The sequence below is a fragment of the Canis lupus genome, chromosome 5, assembly GCF_003254725.2.
Source record: "Canis lupus dingo isolate Sandy chromosome 5, ASM325472v2, whole genome shotgun sequence".
Taxonomy (NCBI): Eukaryota; Metazoa; Chordata; class Mammalia; order Carnivora; family Canidae; genus Canis; species Canis lupus.
The window spans coordinates 56894402-56913495 of NC_064247.1; the positions used below are offsets into that span (position 1 = coordinate 56894402).

Here is a 19094-nt window from a genome sequence, read left to right on the forward strand (position 1 = left end):
GGCTTGTTTCCAGCTCTGGGCTATCACAGGTAGAGTCACACACACATCTTTGTGTGGACACAAGTTTTCATTTTTCTTGGCTATACCCAGGAGCAGAACAGCTGGAGCATATGGCAGATGTACCATTTCCATTCCCAGCAGTGATGTCAGAGGCTTCCAGTCCTCCCTGGCCTCATCATTGCTTGCTATGGTTAGTTTTCTTACATATTTAGCTGTTCCAGTTGAGTGTCAAGTGGTATCTTACTGTGGTTCAAATTTGTGTTTCCCTAAAGATGGATGCTGTTGGGCATTTTTTCTTGTGCTTATTTGCACTTGATACATCTTCTTTCCCAAGTTGGGATCTTTTGCTCATTTCTGATTGGCTGTTCTCTTACTGAGTTTTTAGAATTTCTTTATGCATTCTGGATGTAAGTCTTTCATAACACATATGTTTAGCAAATATTTTGTGTGTGTAGCTTATATTTTCATTTTCTTCACTGTTGTCTTATGAAGGATAAAAGATTTTAACTGTAATGAATTTGTCAAAATTTTTTATAGTTTCTGACCTTTATGTCATGTTTAAGAAATTTTTGCCAAACTAATGGCTACTAAGATTTTCTTCAATGCTTTTTACTGAAAGTTTTGTAGTCTTGAATCTTACATTTAGGTGTATAATCTATTTTGCATTAATCTTTTTACAGGCATACATCATGGATACTGTAGGTTTGGTCCCAGACTACTGCAGTAAAGCAAATATTGCAATAAAGCAGGTCAAATGAATTTTTTTGATTCCCCAGTGCATATAAAACTTATGCTTATGCTATATTGTCATCTCTAAAGTGTGCAATATCTTAAAAAACAATATATATACTCTAATTTAAAAATACTTTATTGTGGGACGCCTCGGTGGCTCAGCAGTTTAGTGCCGACCTTCGGCCCAGGGTGTGATCCTGGAAGTCCTGGGATCGAATCCCACATTGGGCTCCCTGCATGGAGCCTGCTTCTCCCTCTGCCTGTATCTCTGCCTCTCTCTCTCTCTCTGTCTCTCATGAATAAATAAAATCTTTTTTAAAAGTTTAAAAAATAAAAAATAATAAAAATACTTTATTGCTGGGGCACCTGGATAGCTCGGTTGGTTAAGTGTCCAACTCTTTTTTTTTTTTTTTTAAGACTTATTTATTTAGAGAGAGAGCACGCACGAATGCCTGGGCAGGTAGAAAGAGGGGAAGAAAGAACTTCAGCCCAGTTACACTCCCAGCACGGAGTCCATCACTTGATCTCATGACCCTGAGATCATGACTTGAGCCAAAATCAAGAGTCCAACACTTAATCAACTGAGCCACCCAGGAATCTCACTCTTTTTTTTTTATATATATATTTTATTTTTAAGTAATCTCTACACCCAACATAGGACTGGAACTCACAACCCAAGATCAAGCGTCACACTCACACTCCAGTGACTGAGCCAGCCAGGCACCCCTCATTTGTGGCCTCTTTCCTTCCCCAACTGACAACAGAAGCTACAGAAATTCTATTTTACTGAGGGCTCTCAGGGCCTGAAAGGTTACTCATTGAATTTACATGGTTATTACCAGCCAAGGGAAGAAGACAAGCAGGCAGCTACACGTTCAAGGTCATAGGTCAGGGGACAGGGTACTCTGGGCACAGAAATGTGGGCTTCATCAGCACATGGTGAGTGCTTACACCCATGGGACTTGAGAGACTCCCCAGGGAGATGGACCAGAGACCCAAGGACTGAATCTAGGGCATGGCCTCAATTTAGGAGCCAAAGGAAAGGGTCAGGACAGAAGTCTGGGAGGAAACCGACAGTGTAAAGTTAAAAGTGCAAGAGTAGCACAGATTTCAGGATTCAGAATGGGGGGCTGGCACCAAGTGCCAAGAGGTGAGGACAGAAAGGCCATGCAGGGCCTAAAGAGGAGCCAGGAAAAACTGGTAAGAGATACAAGATGGCAGAGTTTGGTTCAACATGTCAAAAAAATTACATGCATGTGTTTACCTCATTATTACTGTCCAAAGGCTAAAGAATCACTAACTTAACTGAGGATCTTCTCTGTGCCAGGCACTGTCCTCATTGCTTCTCTTTTGTAATTTTTTAAATCCCCACAAGGACCCTATGGGACCAACACCATTAGTGAAACTGGAACTATCACACGTGAATTCACAATTTTAGAAGGAACATTGTTAAAAAAAAAAAAATGTCTGACCATCCCATTTATACTTGTACCAAAAAGAATAAAATACCTATAATAAATTTAACCAAGGGGATCCCTGGGTGGCTCAGCGGTTTGGCGCCTGCCTTCGGCCTAGGACGTGATCCTGGAGCCCTGGGATCGAGTCCCGCATCGGGCTCCCTGTATGGAGCCTGCTTCTCCCTCTGCCTGTGTCTCTGCCTCTTGCTCTCTCTCTGTGTCTCTCATGAATAAATAAATAGAAACCTTTAAAAACAATAATAAATAAATAAATTTAACCAAAGAGGGAAATACCTGTACTCTGAAAACTATAAAACATGGATGAAAGAAACTGAAGACAACACAAACAAATGGAAAGACACACCATGTTCATGGAAGAATATTGTTAAAAAAATCCATACTATCCACAGAAGTCTACACATTCAATGCAATCCCTATCAATATACCAAAAGCATTTTTCACAGAACTAAAACAAATCATCCTAAAATCTGTATGGAAGCACTAAAGATCTGTAACAGCTAGCCAAAGCAATCTTGAGAAAGAAGAACAAAGCTTGAGGCAACACAATCTGAGACTTCAAACTATATTACAAAGCTATAGAGATCAAAATGGTATGGTATGGCACATAAAGAGATATACATAGACCAATGGAACAGGATAGAGATCCCAGAAATAAAACCACACCTATATGATCAATTAATCTACAACAAAGGAGGCAAGGATATACAATGGGTAAAAGACAGACTTTTTAATAAATAGTGTTGGCAAAACTGAAGAGCTCCATACAAAAGAAAGACACTGCACTGCTTTCTTACACCATTTACAAAAATAAACTTGAAATGCATTAAAGATCTAAACCTGACACCTGAAACCATAGAAATCCTAAAAGGAAACAAAGACAGTCATCACTTGGACAGCACCCTGAGTAACATATTTATGTCTCCAGAGGAAAGAGGAAAGCTAAAATATAAACTACTGGCTCTACACCAAGGTAAAAAAGCTTTTTCACAGCAAAGGATATTATCAACAAAACAAAAAGGCAACCCAGTAAATGGGAGGAGATATTTAAAGTTATGTATCTGATAAGGGGTGAATATCCGTAATATATATTGAACTTACAAATCAACAGCAAAAAAACAATCCAATTAAAACATGGGTAGAGGACCTAACAGACATTTTTCCAAACATGACCTACAGATAGCCAAGAGACACAAGAACAGATGCTCAACATCATTAATTGTCAGGGAAATGCAAATCAAAACCTAAACCAGATGGGGCGTCTGTGGGGCTCAGTTGGTTAAGCAGCTGCCTTTGGCCAATGTCATGATCTCAGGGTCCTGGGATCAAGCCCTGCGCTGGCTCCTTGCTCAGTGGAGAGTCTGATTCTCCCTCTCCCTTTGCTGCTCCCTCCCCCTCTCTCAAATAAACAGAATCTTTTAAAACAAAACCTCAATGAGATATCACCCCACACCTATCAGAATGGTTAGTTATCAAAAAGACCGGAAATAACTGTTGGTGAGGATGTGGAGAAAGGAAAGCCTTCTTACACTGTTGGTGGGAATGCGAATTGGAGCAGCCACTGTGGTAAACAGTATGGAGGTTCAAGAAAAAATTAAAAATAGAACTACCATAGGATCCACTAATTCGGGATCCCTGGGTGGCGCAGCGGTTTAGCGCCTGCCTTTGGCCCAGGGCGCGATCCTGGAGACCCGGGATCGAATCCCACATCGGGCTCCCGGTGCATGGAGCCTGCTTCTCCCTCTGCCTGTGTCTCTGCCTCTCTCTCTCTCTCTCTCTCTCTCTGTGACTATCATAAATAAATAAAAATTAAAAAAAAAAGATCCACTAATTCCATTCCTGAGTGTTTACCCAAAGAAAATGAAAATACGAATTTCATTTTTTTTAAATTTTTATTTATTTATGATAGTCACACGAGAGAGAGAGAGAGAGAGAGAGAGAGAGAGAGAGGCAGAGACACAGGCAGAGGGAGAAGCAGGCTCCATGCACCGGGAGCCCGATGTGGGATTCGATCCCGGGTCTCCAGGATCGCGCCCTGGGCCAAAGGCAGGCGCTAAACCGCTGCGCCACCCAGGGATCCCCGAAAATACTAATTTCAAAAGATATATGCACCCCTACGCTTATTGTAGCATTATTTACAATAGCCAAGATACAGAGGCAACTCAAGTAATCATCTGTCCATATCCTGATGAATACAGAAGTGGTGTGTACACACACACACACCACACACACACACACACACACACACACACACACACACGAGAATATTAGTCAGCCAGAAAAAAGGAGGCAATCTTGGGGCACCTGGCTGGCTCAGTCAGTAGAGCATGCAATTTTTCTTCTCTGAGTTCAAGCCCCATACTGGGCACAGAGCTTACTTTAAGAACAATATAAAATAGAGATGCCTGGGTGGCTCAGCAGTTGAGTATCTGTATTCAGTTCAGGGTGTGATCCTGGGGTCCTGGGATCGAGTCCCACCATCAGGCTCCCCGTGGGGAGCCTGCTTCTCTCTCTGCCTATGTCTCTGTCTCTCATGAATAAATAAATAAAATCTTATTTATTATATTTATGTAATAAATAAAATGTTTTTATATTTTATATATTAAATTCACCTAAAAATTATATAAATAATTATATAAATAAATTCTTATTTATATTTATGTAAAATATATTTTTATATATCAAATAAGTTTATCTAATAAATATGTTCATTATAAATAAAATCTTATTGTATTTATGTAATAAAATATGTAAGTAAATAAAATATATATTTTATATTTTATATATTAAATAAATTTATATAATAGAAGTTATATATATTCATTATAAATAAAATAAAATTTAGGATGCCTGAGCTACCCAGGTGTCCTAAATAAATAAAATCTTAAAAAAAAAAAGCCTGATTTATGGACCCCACGTACGCATTGTCCATCTGCTCTGTGAGTAGCCTAAAGGAAAACCATCTTGTCCTTGATGTATCAACCAACACTCCTATTCTCTACATTCCCTTATGATAAAACTCGTGATTCCTGCGTATACCTTCATCTATAATCTTTTGAGCTTTTACAAGATGTAAAAACTATGTTATGCTGTAAAAGCCATTCAATCCCTGGAGTGCTTTCTTCCCTGTGAAGACGTGTTTCCCGGGTGGCTGTTCTAACTTGAACTCAAATAAAACGCTCTTTTTTAGAGATTCTTTTTTTTTTTTTTTTTTTTTTAGATTTACTTATTTATTTTTTTTAGATTTACTTATTTATTTGAGGGCTGAGTGCTCAATCTCATGATTCTGAGATCATGACCTGAGCTGAAACAAAGAGCCGAATGCTTAAACTACTAGGTCTTCCAGGCACTCCTACTTTTAGAGATTCTAAAAGATTTGTTCTTTTTTGCATCAACAACTATACTTCAATTAAAAGAAACAAACAAGCAAATACACAGAACCTAACACTCTTTACTAAAAGAACCTCAGGGCAGCTGGGGGGCTCAGCGGCTTAGCGCCACCTTTGGCCAAGGGTGTGATCCTGGAGTCCCAGGATTGAGTCCCATGTCGGGCTCCCTGCAGGGAGCCTGCTTCTCCCTCAGCCTGTGTCTCTGCCTCTCTCTCTGTCACTCATGAATAAATAAATAAAATATTAAAAAAAAACCCTCAGCAAAGTAGGGGGGAAAATCAGTTTTGAGCTGTTAAATAATTAAATAATTGCCACTGTTAGAACCAATGATGTCTGAGGGAAAAAAAAGGGCACACTGACAAATGATACATAAGCTAGCTATGATACCAACATGGGCGGACATGGTAAAAGATGTGCAACTGCCAAGTCCACGGGAGGGAAGTGCAAACAAGGCTGTGCTGTTCCTTCTGCACTTTCCCTCTGTCTAGGAACTGAGAAGCAGAAGCAGGACTGCCTTTGGGAACAGGCACACTTAACCCAAAACCAGGGTGACTGGCAAGCAGCAGAAACACATCCAGCAGAACCAGGGCCCATGGCAAGGTCCAGCGCCACCCTGCCAGGCCCTGTCCAAGCGCTCAACTCACATCACCTGACACACTCTCACAATTAGATGGGGAGTATCTAGGACACTGAAGGCCAGGGTCACACAGCTAGGATGGGGCAGAGATGGCATCTGGGCCAACGTTCCTAAGACTCTGCTCAAGGCCACAGAACCCAGACAAGAAGACCCAACAGAGCAGGGAGCCTGCCCAACATGCAGTGCATGGTCTTCTAAGCCGCACTTCAACCAGGCCAAAATCACTTTCCACCAGCTCCTCACCATTCCCTGGGAAAAGTGCTGAATACAATCAACTCCACAGCCAAATATGTAGGTGAAGCTGTCTCAGCTCCCACTCAAAGCTTAAGAATTCTACATACACCGAACCTTGGGACAATATTCTATACTCAACAAATGCTGTCCGCTTCAACTTACAGTGATGTATGTCAATTATTTGTCAATAAAACTGGGGGAAAAAACTGAACCTCAAATTGAACTTCATACCTTAAACAAAAATTAACTAAAAAGAATCAAAATGGGTTATGTCAAGTGTAAAACATGACCTGTGGACTTTATTAGAAAACATAAGAGCAGGGTTCCTGGCTGGCTCGGTTTGGGGAAGCATGCAACTCTTGGTCTCAGGGTTGTAAGTTCAACCCTCACATTGGGTGGAGAGAGGACTTAAAAATAATATCTTCAAAAAAAAAAAAAAAGAAAGAAAATAAAGGAGAAAGTTTATAGAACTAGTACTAGAAAACATTTTTTACACAGGATATAGATATATATATATTTCATAAACGGTAAAAAAAAAATAAATCAATACACCGGACTTCATTAAAATGAGAAGCTTGCTCTGTGGAAGATTCTATGAAGAGATTTAAAAAGTAAGCTACAGAGTAGGAGAAAATATTTGCAAATGAGAAATTCAACAAAGGTTTTCTATGTAGAATATGCAAAGAAATCTCAAAATGCAAAGGTAAAAAAACAAACAATCCAATTAGAAAATTGGCAAGAGACGCACCCACCAGAGGCTGTCCACAAGGTACACACACGTCAAAGAGGCTCCACATCATCAGCCACCAGGAAATGTAAATTCAAACAACAGTCTCACCACACACCTGCAAGGATGGCTAAGACAACTAGAAGCCAGACTGCAGAGAAAGCATCACTCACACACTGCTGTGGGAATATGAAAGGTACAGTCTGGAAATTTCAGTCTTATTAAATCTTAAAAAAAAAAAAAAAGTAGACAACCCAGCAAATGCAAGTTGGCATTTACCTCAGAGTAACAAAAATGTATGTCCACATAAAGACTGCACATGAACATTCCCAGCAGTTTTATGTGCAATAGCCAAAAACTGCAACTGACCACCCCAATGTCTCCTTGCAGGTTAAACCACCCGCAGTCCATCCACACAGTAAAATACAACCGGGCAACACATGGCGGACAGGCTGTTGATGCCTGCAGTAGTTCAGATGGAGTGAAAAAAAAAGCCAATGTCTAGTGGTCCCGTACTGAATGATCCCATATACATTATCAAGATAGCAAAATGATATAGGCAGAGTATGAGCCACACAGGGGAGAGCAGTCTTCCCTGGTGTGATGGAGTGGTTCTGAGTCCCAACTGTGGCTATAGGTACACCAGTGTATAAATGGGGCAAAACATCAGAGAGTCACATGCACATAAACTGGTGAAATCTGAATAAGGAGTGTAGTGAACAGTAGTTCTCCAATGCCAATTCCCTGGTTATGAAAATGGCCACACTACAGGTGTATAAAATGAGACAAGGGTCTCTCTGCACTATTTCACAACTTCCTGTGAATGAATCTATAATTATTTCAAAACAATTAAAAAAAAAAAGGAATCACAAAAGGCAAATGTGTTTAAAAATCTTCTGTTACTCATTATCTAGAAGCTGTTAATATTTACTTGCAAAGACTAATCTGATGACAAGTTTGTTCTGCACGTCATTTGAAAAGAATAAAATCCTAATTCTATCCAAGTTCATTTACATTTCTGACAGCATGATTCTGATTTTATTTTTATTTTTATTTATTTTTTTAAATTTTTATTTATTTATGATAGTCACACAGAGAGAGAGAGAGGCAGAGACATAGGCAGAGGGAAAAGCAGGCTCCATGCACCGGGAGCCCGACGTGGGATTCGATCCTGGATATCCAGGACTGCGCCCTGGGCCAAAGGCAGGCGCCAAACTGCTGCGCCACCCAGGGATCCCTGATTTTATTTTTAAAATTATTTTAAGTTTAATTTTAGGGGCGCCTGGGTGGCTCAGTCAGTGAAGCAGATGACTCTGGGTTTTTAGCTCAGGTCACAATCTCATGGTTGTGGATTGAGCCATGGTCTGGGTTCTGTGCTCAGTGCAGAGTCAGCTTTGGATTCTCTCTCCCTCTTCCTCCTCAAATACATAAATAAACCCTTAAAACAACCAAACAAAGTTTCATTTTAAGTCATCTCTGTGCCTCATGTGGAGCTCAAACTTACATCCCTGAGCTTAAGAGTGGCACGCTCTCCCGAATGAGCCAGCCAGGCGCCCCAACCCCCAAAAAACAACTTTGGTATTGGGAAGTTTCATTAGGAGAAAAGTGTTGGGCAACATTTCCTAGAACTCACACATGGTAGGGAGGGGACACACTGAAATGGCAGTGAGACACCAGGACACAAGTCGTACACATGCCCACAGACTAGATATGATGCACATGACATCCACTGTGAGCTCTCAATCTGTATTTGTTGAAGATACTAAATGAGAAAGGAAAGTTTATTTGGTGGCAGAGACACGAAAACATTGAACCTCACTAGTTGACACTGAGGTGCGAAACAAATCCATAGCCCTTCCCTTCTTCCCCCACCAATATTGCTCAAAGCTGGCAAGGACATGATAAAACTGGGCATCTGCACTGGCAGCATATGAACCAAGGAAGATCTTTTGGAAACCATGCTGGCAACGTAAACCAGGAGCCTGACCTGCAACCCCATAAAGTGAACAGAAGACCTGAGGGGGCTGTTAGGGAGAAGTGGCCACACCCTTCCTTGAGCAGGTAAGGAAAACAAGGTGTGTTGTATGAATGAAGACTGGTGTCACCCAGCCCTTCCCCTGCTGCAGTGTGAGCTGCCTCCTTCACTGTGTTTCTCTCAATACTTTCTGCTGACTGTCCAAACAAGTGTTTACCTGTTCCCACGTGTTAAACGTAGGAGCCTGACAATCGTGGGTCTGGGAGGTATTGCAAATGGTTAAGCCACCAGCACAAACAGAAATGAGATGGTGGGGTACAAGGTGACCCCCACTAGCCCAGGGCCGGCCAAAGCAGCAGCACCTGTCAACAGGTGTACACAGGAGGCAGTGAGGGCTGCAGGAGGCCCCGCAGGTAGGAGTGCACAGTCCCCTGCACACCGCCTCCTGAAGCTCCTCCAGCTCCCTCCCTAACATCCGTGCCTAGGGACATCCTGTGTCCTGTGATGCGGAGCAATCACCTACCATCAAAACACATCTGCCTCTCCATTCTGCAGGTTACACCTACCTTTCCTTAAGTGGGAAACTCAATAAAATCGAATGCGGTTTTCTCTCCTCTACGGAGGAGACCCGTACCCCCCAACGGCGACCCTCCACCGTCAGGTAGAAGCACGCGGGGCTCCGGGGTCCCTGGCAGCGCAGACCTGCCCACAAGTCAGAACCATCGCGGGGGCTCATCTCCAGGCTGCACGTGCACCTGCCCTCAAGTCCCCGGGGGCGGGGGCAAAGGTCAGGATGAGGGAAGGGCTCGCTGTGCCCGCTTACACAGGGCCCCGGGGACAGAACTCCGGGGAACGAGTCCCTCAAGGGCGTCGTCCCGAAAGACGGAAAACAACCCCCGTCTCTCCGAGCTGGGACGCCACCCAGGACGGACTGGCAAGTGTTCAGGGAAGGCCGACGGCGGCCCAGGATGGGCAAGGAAAAGTAACCTGTTACTCGGAACCAAAGCCCAGGACACCCGTCCTTTTGGGGCGGCCGCGGCCCGAGACTCCCGCGGCCGCCGCTGCCGGTCGCCCCCTGACAACCTCGACCTGCCCCCGGGGGCCCGCTAGCCCGCGGACTCGGGAGGCTACCGCCGCAGGTGAGGTCGGTGGTCGCGCCCCCCGGCCCACACCCGGGAGGCGGGCAGGGCCGTCCCAGCCCCCGACCCCGCGCCCCTGGGACCGGCCCCGGCCCCCGGGCGGCGGCGACCGCGGGCGGAGGGCCGGGCCGAGGGGCCGCGCGCACTCACCGTTCGCTGCCCCGGGCGCCTGCGGGGCCGTCCTTTCTCCGGACCGAGTCCGCGGGCCCCGCCGCCCCGCCGCCGCTTGCGGTCGCTAGCCGGCCCCCGGCGCCGCGGCCGCCCCCGGCCCCATGGCCGCCCCCCGCCCCACGGCCGCCGGGACCGCGGCGCCGGCCCGCCGAGCAGCAATGCAGCCAGTGCGCACGCGCGTCCCGCCCCACGCATGCGCCCCGCCCGCGCCCCGCCTCGCGCACGCGCTCCGCTCCGCACATGCGCCGCGCCCCAGGCACAGGGATCCGCCCGCAAGGACCCGGGGCCGGAGGCTGGGGCCCAGGGGGCCGGGGAGCCGGGGCAAGGGGCGGGAGTTTCCCGGCAGGTTGGTTCTCTGCTGCCGCGACCCCGAAGGCGGCCGCCGAGAAGAACCTTGGTCCGCACTCACCCCGCAAGTTGGAGGCGCGTCCGTGGGTCCGCCCCCTGCCCCTGCCCCCGTCCGCCCCCGCTCGCCTGCATCGCGGGCGGGGTGTGCTGGCTCCGGGTCCCCTCGAGTGGCGGCAGCACCCGCTTAGGATTCCACAACCGACGGGCTGTGAATCTGCTTAGAAGGCGCCACCACAGGGGCGCTGCGCCTTGGATGTCAAAGGGGGCCCCTCCAGATGACCTGCCATACCCCCCCCCCCCCAGAGGACCCAGAGAGGAGAGAGGAAAGGGACCAGGGACATGGTGCCCACTTTATAGCTTCCGGTGGGGCCGCAGGCTGCCCCAGGCCACGCAGCAGTCGAGTGTCCCAACAGGGTGCCAGGCTCCTGGGACAGGGCACTGTTGGGCGGTGCCCACCGTTGTTCCCCGGTACACTCAGGTTCCCCCCACCTTGTGTGGAGCGGCGCCCTCTGCAGCAGCCTGGCTGCCGCGTTTCCACTGCCCCGGTACCTGCTGTGGTCAGTCTTCTCGGGTGGGGTCTCCCGGCCCTGTGTCCAGAGACTTGAAACACAGGTGGGCAGAAGACAGGACATGTCTTAGTGCTTTCCTGGGACAACTGGGCAGTGGATCACCAAGAGTGAGTAGAAAGGGGGGCAAAGCTGTCAGGACTTTGGGGGGATTTCTCAACCTCTGGGGATTTCTCAACTTCCCCGTCTGGTTATTTTGGAAACCCAACCACTTCTCTAAAGTGACAGCCAGCCACACCCACAGAAGCCTTTTGAGCTGTGTATTTTGGATATGATCATGAACAGAATAACACAAATGCTTGATCCAGCACTTAACCATGTTCCAGGCACTGGGCCAAACCTCCCAAGATCCTTCTAGAGCAGGAAGTCTAAAGAGAAGGCATCAAGGCAGGAGAGCCTGTCTCCTAAGTAGCCAAGGTCACACAGCAGGCCACTTCCTGTGTGCCTCTGTCTAAAGGGAACTTGTGCAGGTGTGGTAGTAATGGAAAGCCTCCGTCCACCCTAGACCTCAAGACTTCAGGCAGGAGTGCTTCCCCATTTCAGAGATGAGAACACAGGGCTTCCTCAGCTGAGCAGATTGTGCAATTTCTCCCAGCAGGCTCTGGTCCCACCAGATCCCCAAGGGCTGACCAGCAATAATAGAAGCCAATGCTGGGAAGGGTTCCTTCAGGCATCCAGAAGGTTCCTAGAGGAGGTGTTGCTTAAACTGAGTCCAAAGGTGGAGTAGGAATAAGCCAGACTTGATGGGGAGAGGGCAGGACCAGCAGCAGGGACAAAGGCCAGTGTGGGGGATGGGTGCAGGGCAGACTTGTTTGGGCTGGGCGGAGGGTTATGCCTCAGAGGATCTCAGGTAACCTTTCCCAGCACTAGTATTTGTTTCCTTGTATTTTTCTGAAATGTGACTTGTGACTCCTGTTTTGAGCCTCAGATTCCTAAAACCTAGATGCACTGTCTTCTGAAGGTTGAATGATGGGGGACAGCAGAGTGGGTGGGTTAGGTGGCAGAAGGAAGCTTGGGCTATGGAAGGTGGAGCCAGAGGCTGCCTGCTCAGAGGTGGACTCATTCAGGTAGGGTGGTGGTCCTAGATTCTGAGTGCAGCCTGCGAGGCGGCTCTAGGATGGAAGGGGTTCCCCTCAGAGTCCTGCTCCCAGCTCATAGGGAAGTTGGCCTCAACTGTGCCTGGCAGGGGTGAGAGGGGGGTGAACAGAGGCTGCCCAGCATTGAGAAGGGGAAGTGGCCTGGAGCCTGGGTGACAGGGGTGGCACGGAGGGGCCAAGGCTTCTTGTGAAGGAGGGGGGCGTCTTGGGGTGTGCAGAAGTCATCTCATCCATCCCCCAGCCTCAGCCCTCTAGCCAGCACGTGAGGACAAGTCCAGCCCCTCTTGCCCTGGCCTTACCTACTCCTCCCCATGGGCCAGGGTCTAGAATTGCCAATGTGGCAGCGTCCTGTTTGCAGCGGGGCAGCCCCTGTTCTTGCAGGCCCGCTAAGTGCCAGGCACACGGCTCAGCAGGGAACAAGACCTTGGAGTAAACTGTAAGCCACTCACCAGGATAGCCAGTGAAGGGGCATGAACTGCCAGCAGCTAGGAGCTCCTGTGAGGCATAGGCAGTGCCAGCCTGGGCTGGGGGGATCTGGCACCTGCACACAGGGGACTCAGTGGATTCTCACAAGGCTTCTAGGAAGCAAGTGTTCTTCTCTGCATGGTGTGCAGGGTACAGACAGGCCAAGTGACCTGCAGTGAGGTCATCAGGGGCACAGTCTGGCCTTGGCTCTGGAAAGAGCTTTGACTGGACTCATGGAGCAGGCAGGTGTGAGAGTAGACTGAAGCACTAGAAAGAGGGAGACCCTGCCTGGATATAGCACACCCCGTGGGGCAGCCCCAGGGCTAGTGTGGCCAGGTTGAGGGTCAGGTGCTGTAGGAGGCAGCAGGAGAACCTGGTATCCATTTGGGGCGCAACACTGGGTAGGAGGGGACAGGCCCCAAGAAGTCAGAGAGGCCTCAATTGGAGTCCAGCCTCCACGGGCTCTGTATGAAGACAGAACAGTGGACCTGAAGCAGGTGTGCCCCCAAGGGCAGGGCCATGACTAGAACAGGAGGGTCAGAAGTTGCACGGGCAATCAGAGGAAGACAAGGGAGCAGGTTAGGCATCATGGAGGGGACACTTGGCACAGAGCAAGACGTCACTTCCCAGGACTGTCCAAGCAGCAGAGGCCAAGTGCTAAAGGGTCCACCTAGTTCATGCAAGCTTGAGTTTTCCACCTGAAGGTTGAGAAGGAGCACAGTCCACCCTGTAGTACAGGGGTCCCTTTCTAGACGCCCCTACTGGTGCCTGTTTCTAGTGACTGCTTTGCTGAGAAAGTGGGACAGTAATCTCAGCCAGCAGAGGACAGCACTATGCAGTGGCCATGTCAGTCTAGGGGCACAGGAGACGGAACAAGAAGACATTTGGGGACGACCAGCCGTGGGCTGAGGTCCCATTTTACCCCATGCCCACTTTGTGTCCATCCTAGGGTGTGCCCCTGGGCAGGCTTACTTGCCTCCTCCTGCTTTCTCATCCGAGGAGAACCTCCCTCCCGAGGACTCAGCTGTCAGCTCCAGGGGCACCTCAGATGCTCTCTGGCATTTTGTAAGACAGCTGACAGTATCTTTGAGGAAGCCGTGGGGGAGGAGGTTGAAGCCAGGCAAACTCACCATTCAGGCTACGGGGGGGTCTCTAAGGCACCCCTGATCCTAACAGAAATGCACAATAGGCCCCCCGCTGCTCCATCTTACTGGCAATTGGAGAACAGAGCCTGAAGTGGGAGTATTTCCCATGGAGAGCAGTCTTCACTAAGTACCAGCATTTAACCCAGGAGAACTACTAAGTTACTTGGATAGCCTGAGAGAATAAGGAAGGGACAGGGCCTGGGTGGGGGTCCTTTAGCACACCCCTCTAACTTCTCACACTATGGTGGCAGCTGCTCACTTTTCTTCCAAGCTGCAATTCTGTTTACTCAGACTGAGATAAAAACTTTAGTCAGAAGGCAATTGTGTCTCTGAAGTAACATCCTCAGACATCTTACAGAGAAAGGGGAAGCAAGGGCCTCAGGCCCAGAAGACGAGACTGGAGGGATGGTCACTTGGGGACACTCCACACACCCTGGGCAGTGGCCTGGCAGGAGGCGGAGAGGGCATGGTTTGGTGGTGGTAGAACTGCTGGGCCCCCGCTGAGGGCCCAACCCTCCTTTCACGGATTCTTGGTGATGGAGATGAAAGACATGGCAGAGAAGCGAGCAGCCATGGCACCACCCACACAACCAGATCAAGCTGATGTCACCGAGCAGGGTGGCCGGGGAGGATGGCTGTCGTCACGAACCCAAACAGCCTGGCAAACAAGCAGCCACACCAAAGTCCCTCATGTCAAACTGCTTTATTACATCTTAAATAACAGTACAGTTTAATATAGTATCTATCTTGCATCCAGCCTCCTTGCAATACACTGACTTTAAAATTAAATACAAACAGTGAAGGGCACAGGGTGCAGAGAGCTCTACAGAGGTGTCGATGGAAAGGAAGGAGGGCTCGTGTTTATTCTCTCTGCCAGATCCAGGCCTACTGCATGTCACAGCACAGTTCTGTACAGGATGCTGCAGAAACAGAACAGAGAGAAGCCACCACTGCTGCTGTGGAGTGGGCTCGGGTACAGGGAGGCAGCCCATGGCACTGCCGTCCAAACACTGCTGCCGGACACTGGCCTCCAGTGGGACCAAGGAGGTCTGTGTGTTAGAGGATGATCTGCCTCAGATGCAAAAGGCTGGTTCTATGGCAGAGACAGGCCATGAGGAATTTATAGAGGAAGGCCAGGGTCTCCATCCCCTGCGCCCACCCCCACCCACGAATCCAACAACGTTCATTTGGAACAGGGCTTTTTTTTTTTCTTTTTTTTTTTTAAAGAAAGAAAGAAACAGTGACTAATCCCGCTGCCCAAGCGTGTAGCGCTGCTGGCTGCACTGCTTCCGACACTTGTGCACAGAATAGCAGCAGTGAGTGGACAGAGCCGCAGTGGTTACAACTGTAAAGAGGTTATTTCTTAAAAGAAAAAGAACATCTAAGGACTGAGTCCTATATGCGCTTTTGAGCATTTCTACAGCATGCGATTCTAAGAGTAAACCCACCCAATATGGCAAACGATCAAATTTTTTAAAATTTAACTTAGAAAGTTTGAGATCATTATTTTCAAAACATTGATTTGTACATTGTTTCATACACAAATAATTGACTGACTATCCAAGCACAGGACGGGCGCCTCTCTGGAAAACAGAGGTTCCTGACGGTGGGGGCAGGGCGCAGGGTAGTGTTAGGCTATTATTACGAACTTCCCTCTGACTTCACAAGGAAACCCAAGGCGAGATTAAGAACTGAACTGAGAAGGCAGGGAGGACAGGTCAGGGAGCAGACGGTGCCTAATCTGAGTTTACTATTCATCACGCATTCAAGACCATCCATAGCATGTGCTTGGTTCCTTTCCTTATTAGCATCTTCCTTTCTATGTCATGTTTGTGCGTAACAATTATGTGACACGAGACAAAAAAAAAAACCAAAAAAACAAGGGACTCAATTTACATCATTAACAATTTCAGAGAGGCTGCACCAGACCCTCTTCCTCTGTGTAACTACTGAATGTAAAGGAATAGATTTTAAAAAGGAAATATGAATGTTTTGCAAAATCCTGTTACAAACACAACCTGAAATTTAGAACCAATTACAAGATAAAATCCTCAACTTGTTTTGCATGAACAGCACAAAATAGGGTCACTGACCTAGAATTCAAATGAACTAGTGAAAAGGTGTGTCTGCCTCACAATTACACTCAAGTTTACCTTCTGGTTAGCACGTTTATTATAGTTTTTCCTTTTAAATTCATCCAAGACAAAAAAGGAAACAAAGACAATGGTCCCGGGAGGAATGCACAATTTGTTTGAGTTTACAGCACAGAGGTTCTTCTCTTCGTGGGAATTGTGCTCTTGATTTCAGCAATAAGTGAAGGAAAAGGTCTTGCCCTTTTGAAGTTCTGAGGGGGTGCAGGGCGTCCACGTTAGTAGGGGTGGATTGGAAATGCTATCACTGTAACGCTTCAAGGTTGGAATGATCTTCCAGTCGCCACGACGTCTACCTGCTGTTTTAAACAGAGTTTAAAGAAATATAAAAAGAAGACCTGAAGTCAGTGCTCCTGGCTCTTCCTACCGCCCTGCCCGTCTGCCGCTGAGGGCACATTTCAGGTGGATGCACTACAATTCCAAATCTACAGCAAAATTAATCTAGCAACTGTCAGCCCCTCTGTGCTGTGAGAAGTACACAGAGTTGCATGCAGGGAGGGCGCCTGCACTGTTGTGTTACCTGTCAGCGTTAGTTCCAGATCTTGAGGAAGCTATCCCAGGACCCCGTCGCCACGGCCATCCCATCGTCAGTCACCCCCAGGCAGCTGACACGGTTGTCATGCCCAGCCAAGACACCTGAGAGCAAATGACAGGCCCGTCACTCCTGGACCCAGTGGAGCCCCACTCAGCAGTGATGTGGTGATGCTATGCAGGGCTGGGTGGCAGGGTCACACGCAGAAAGGAAAGCCCTGAACCCCGAGGCCCAGAGCCTGCAATGCCTCTATGGCAATAAATGACGTTAGGAGGAAGGAAAGCCACGCTCATCTAAGGCAAGTAAGGCTCAATAGAGTCCTCTATTGAAATAATGTGAAGGCACCTATAGCCAGGGGAAGTATTCAAACAAAATAAAGATAAATTGGGGCACCCAGTAAGGTTGTTATTAAGACAGCATGATGACAAGGAACAGACACAATAAAAAGACACAAAACACACAGTGAATGACTCAGGGCCTCTTGCACCAACTCCCGAGTATCCTCATGATAGTAAGAAGCTTAAATAAGGAGCAATGGGTGGCTCAGGAAGTTGAGCATCCAACTCTTGATTTCCACTCAGGTCATGATCTGAAGGTGGTGAGATTGAGCCCTGCATCCAGCTCTATGCTCAATGTGGTATCTGTTTAAGATTCTCTCTCCCATGGGACGCCTGGGTGGCTCAGTGGTTGAGCATCTGCCTTCAGCTCAAGGCATGATCCTGGAGTCCCGGGACCGAGTCCCACATTGGCCCCAGGCAGGGGCCTGTTTCTTCCTCTGCCTATGTCTCTGCCCCCGCCCCCACCTCTCTGTCTCATGAATAAATAAAATCTTAAAAAAAAGAAAAAAGACTCTCCCTTTCCCTCTGCACCTCCCATTCATGCTCTCTCTAAAATAAATGAATCTTGGGATCCCTGGGTGGCGCAGCGGTTTGGCGCCTGCCTTTGGCCCAGGGCGCGATCCTGGAGACCCGGGATCGAATCCCACATCAGGCTCCCGGTGCATGGAGCCTGCTTCTCCCTCTGCCTGTGTCTCTGCCTCTCTCTCTCTCTCTCTCTCTCTGTGTGTGACTATCATAAATAAATAAAAAAAAATTAAAAAAATAAAATAAAATAAATGAATCTTAAAAAAAAAAAAAAATTCCAACCATTCCAATCTCAGGGCAATTATAACCAATTTTCATTTGGGTTCTTCATTTGTTTATAATCCCTAAAGCCTAGCACAGGGCACAAAACACAGAGGGCTGGTACAGATGCAAGAGGGAGAGGGCCAATGGGATGTTACACAGTAACCCCATGCTGACCTCAGAGTGAGATAAGCCTCCTGCTGATACTCAGCATCTGTGCTTAGATAATTATCACTCAGGACACTCCACATCCATCCAGAAGAAGCTGATGGCTAATTTCAGAGGACCCTTGTCCATTTCCTATACTATTTAGTGTCACAGCTGAGTAAAGAGACAGCCTCAGCCAGATGCAACAGTAACCTCTGCTGTGGCACCATGACCAAGGAACTATCAGGGCAGAGACAGTGGGAGCAAGGGGTCTGCGAGAAGGAGCAGGGGGAGCAAAGGGTAAGCTCAGCCCACGGTGGGAAAAGATGCATCAAAAAGTGGGAGGTCAGATGAGAACCCTAGAAGATCCCAAGCCACACTCCCCTTCTTCCCCTTGCCAAAATTAACAGAGTTGAAAGATTCTGAAAGTACCAGTTCAATTCAGTTACCTAATATGTTTAATGCAGGAAGTTTTTCATCTTTTGTGCAACTTGTGTTTTATTTTTTTTAGGATTTTATTTATTCATTTGCAAGAGACCGAGAGAGAACACAAGCATGAGTTGGGGGAGGAGCAAAGGGAGAGGAAGCCCAGACTCCCCACTGAGCAGGAAGCCCGAAGTGGGACTCAATCCCAGGACCCTGAGATCATGACATGAGCTTAAGGCAGACACTTCACCAACTGAGCCACCCAGGCGTCCCTATTATTTTTTTTTAAGATTTAATTTATGGGGTACCTTGGTAGCTCAGTTAAGTGTCTGACTTTTGGTTTTGTCTCAGGTCATGACCTCAGGGTCATGAGATTGAGCTCCATGTCTGGCTCCACACTCAGTGGGTAAGCCTGCTCCTCCCTCGCTTTCTCTCTAAAACAAATAAATCTTGGGACACCTGGATGGCTCAGTGGTTGAGTGTCTGTCTATCTTTGTCTCAGGTTGTGATTCTGGGGCCCTGGGATTGAGTCCTGCATCAGGCTCCCCATGAGGAACCTGCTTCTGACTCTCTCTCTCTCTGTGTCTCTCCTGAATAAATAAATAAAATCTTTTT

General features: G+C 47.6%; 2 protein-coding genes across 6 annotated transcripts in view; both read right to left on the reverse strand.

Moving 5' to 3' along the window:
* The window catches only part of NADK (NAD kinase), a 30422-nt gene extending 18899 nt beyond the window's left edge, over positions 1–11523 (reverse strand). Inside the window, exon 1 of one of the 2 annotated variants that reach the window (XM_025427494.3) lies at positions 11377–11523. In XM_025427494.3, coding sequence (XP_025283279.1) covers positions 11377–11459 — 83 coding nt within the window. In that variant the 5' untranslated portion in view covers positions 11460–11523. Of the gene's footprint in view, positions 1–10458; positions 10613–11376 lie in introns of those variants that run through there. The other variant, XM_025427496.3, reaches the window with a different exon arrangement.
* Positions 11524–14788: 3265 nt separating this feature from the next.
* The window catches only part of GNB1 (G protein subunit beta 1), a 101316-nt gene continuing 97010 nt past the window's right edge, over positions 14789–19094 (reverse strand). For all 4 annotated transcript variants that reach the window (XM_025427493.3, XM_025427491.3, XM_025427492.3 and 1 more), the window contains 2 exons: positions 16771–16886; positions 14789–16549 (listed from right to left, as the gene is read on the reverse strand). In XM_025427493.3, coding sequence (XP_025283278.1) covers positions 16780–16886 — 107 coding nt within the window. In that variant the 3' untranslated portion in view covers positions 14789–16549; positions 16771–16779. The remainder of the gene's footprint in view (positions 16550–16770; positions 16887–19094) is intronic.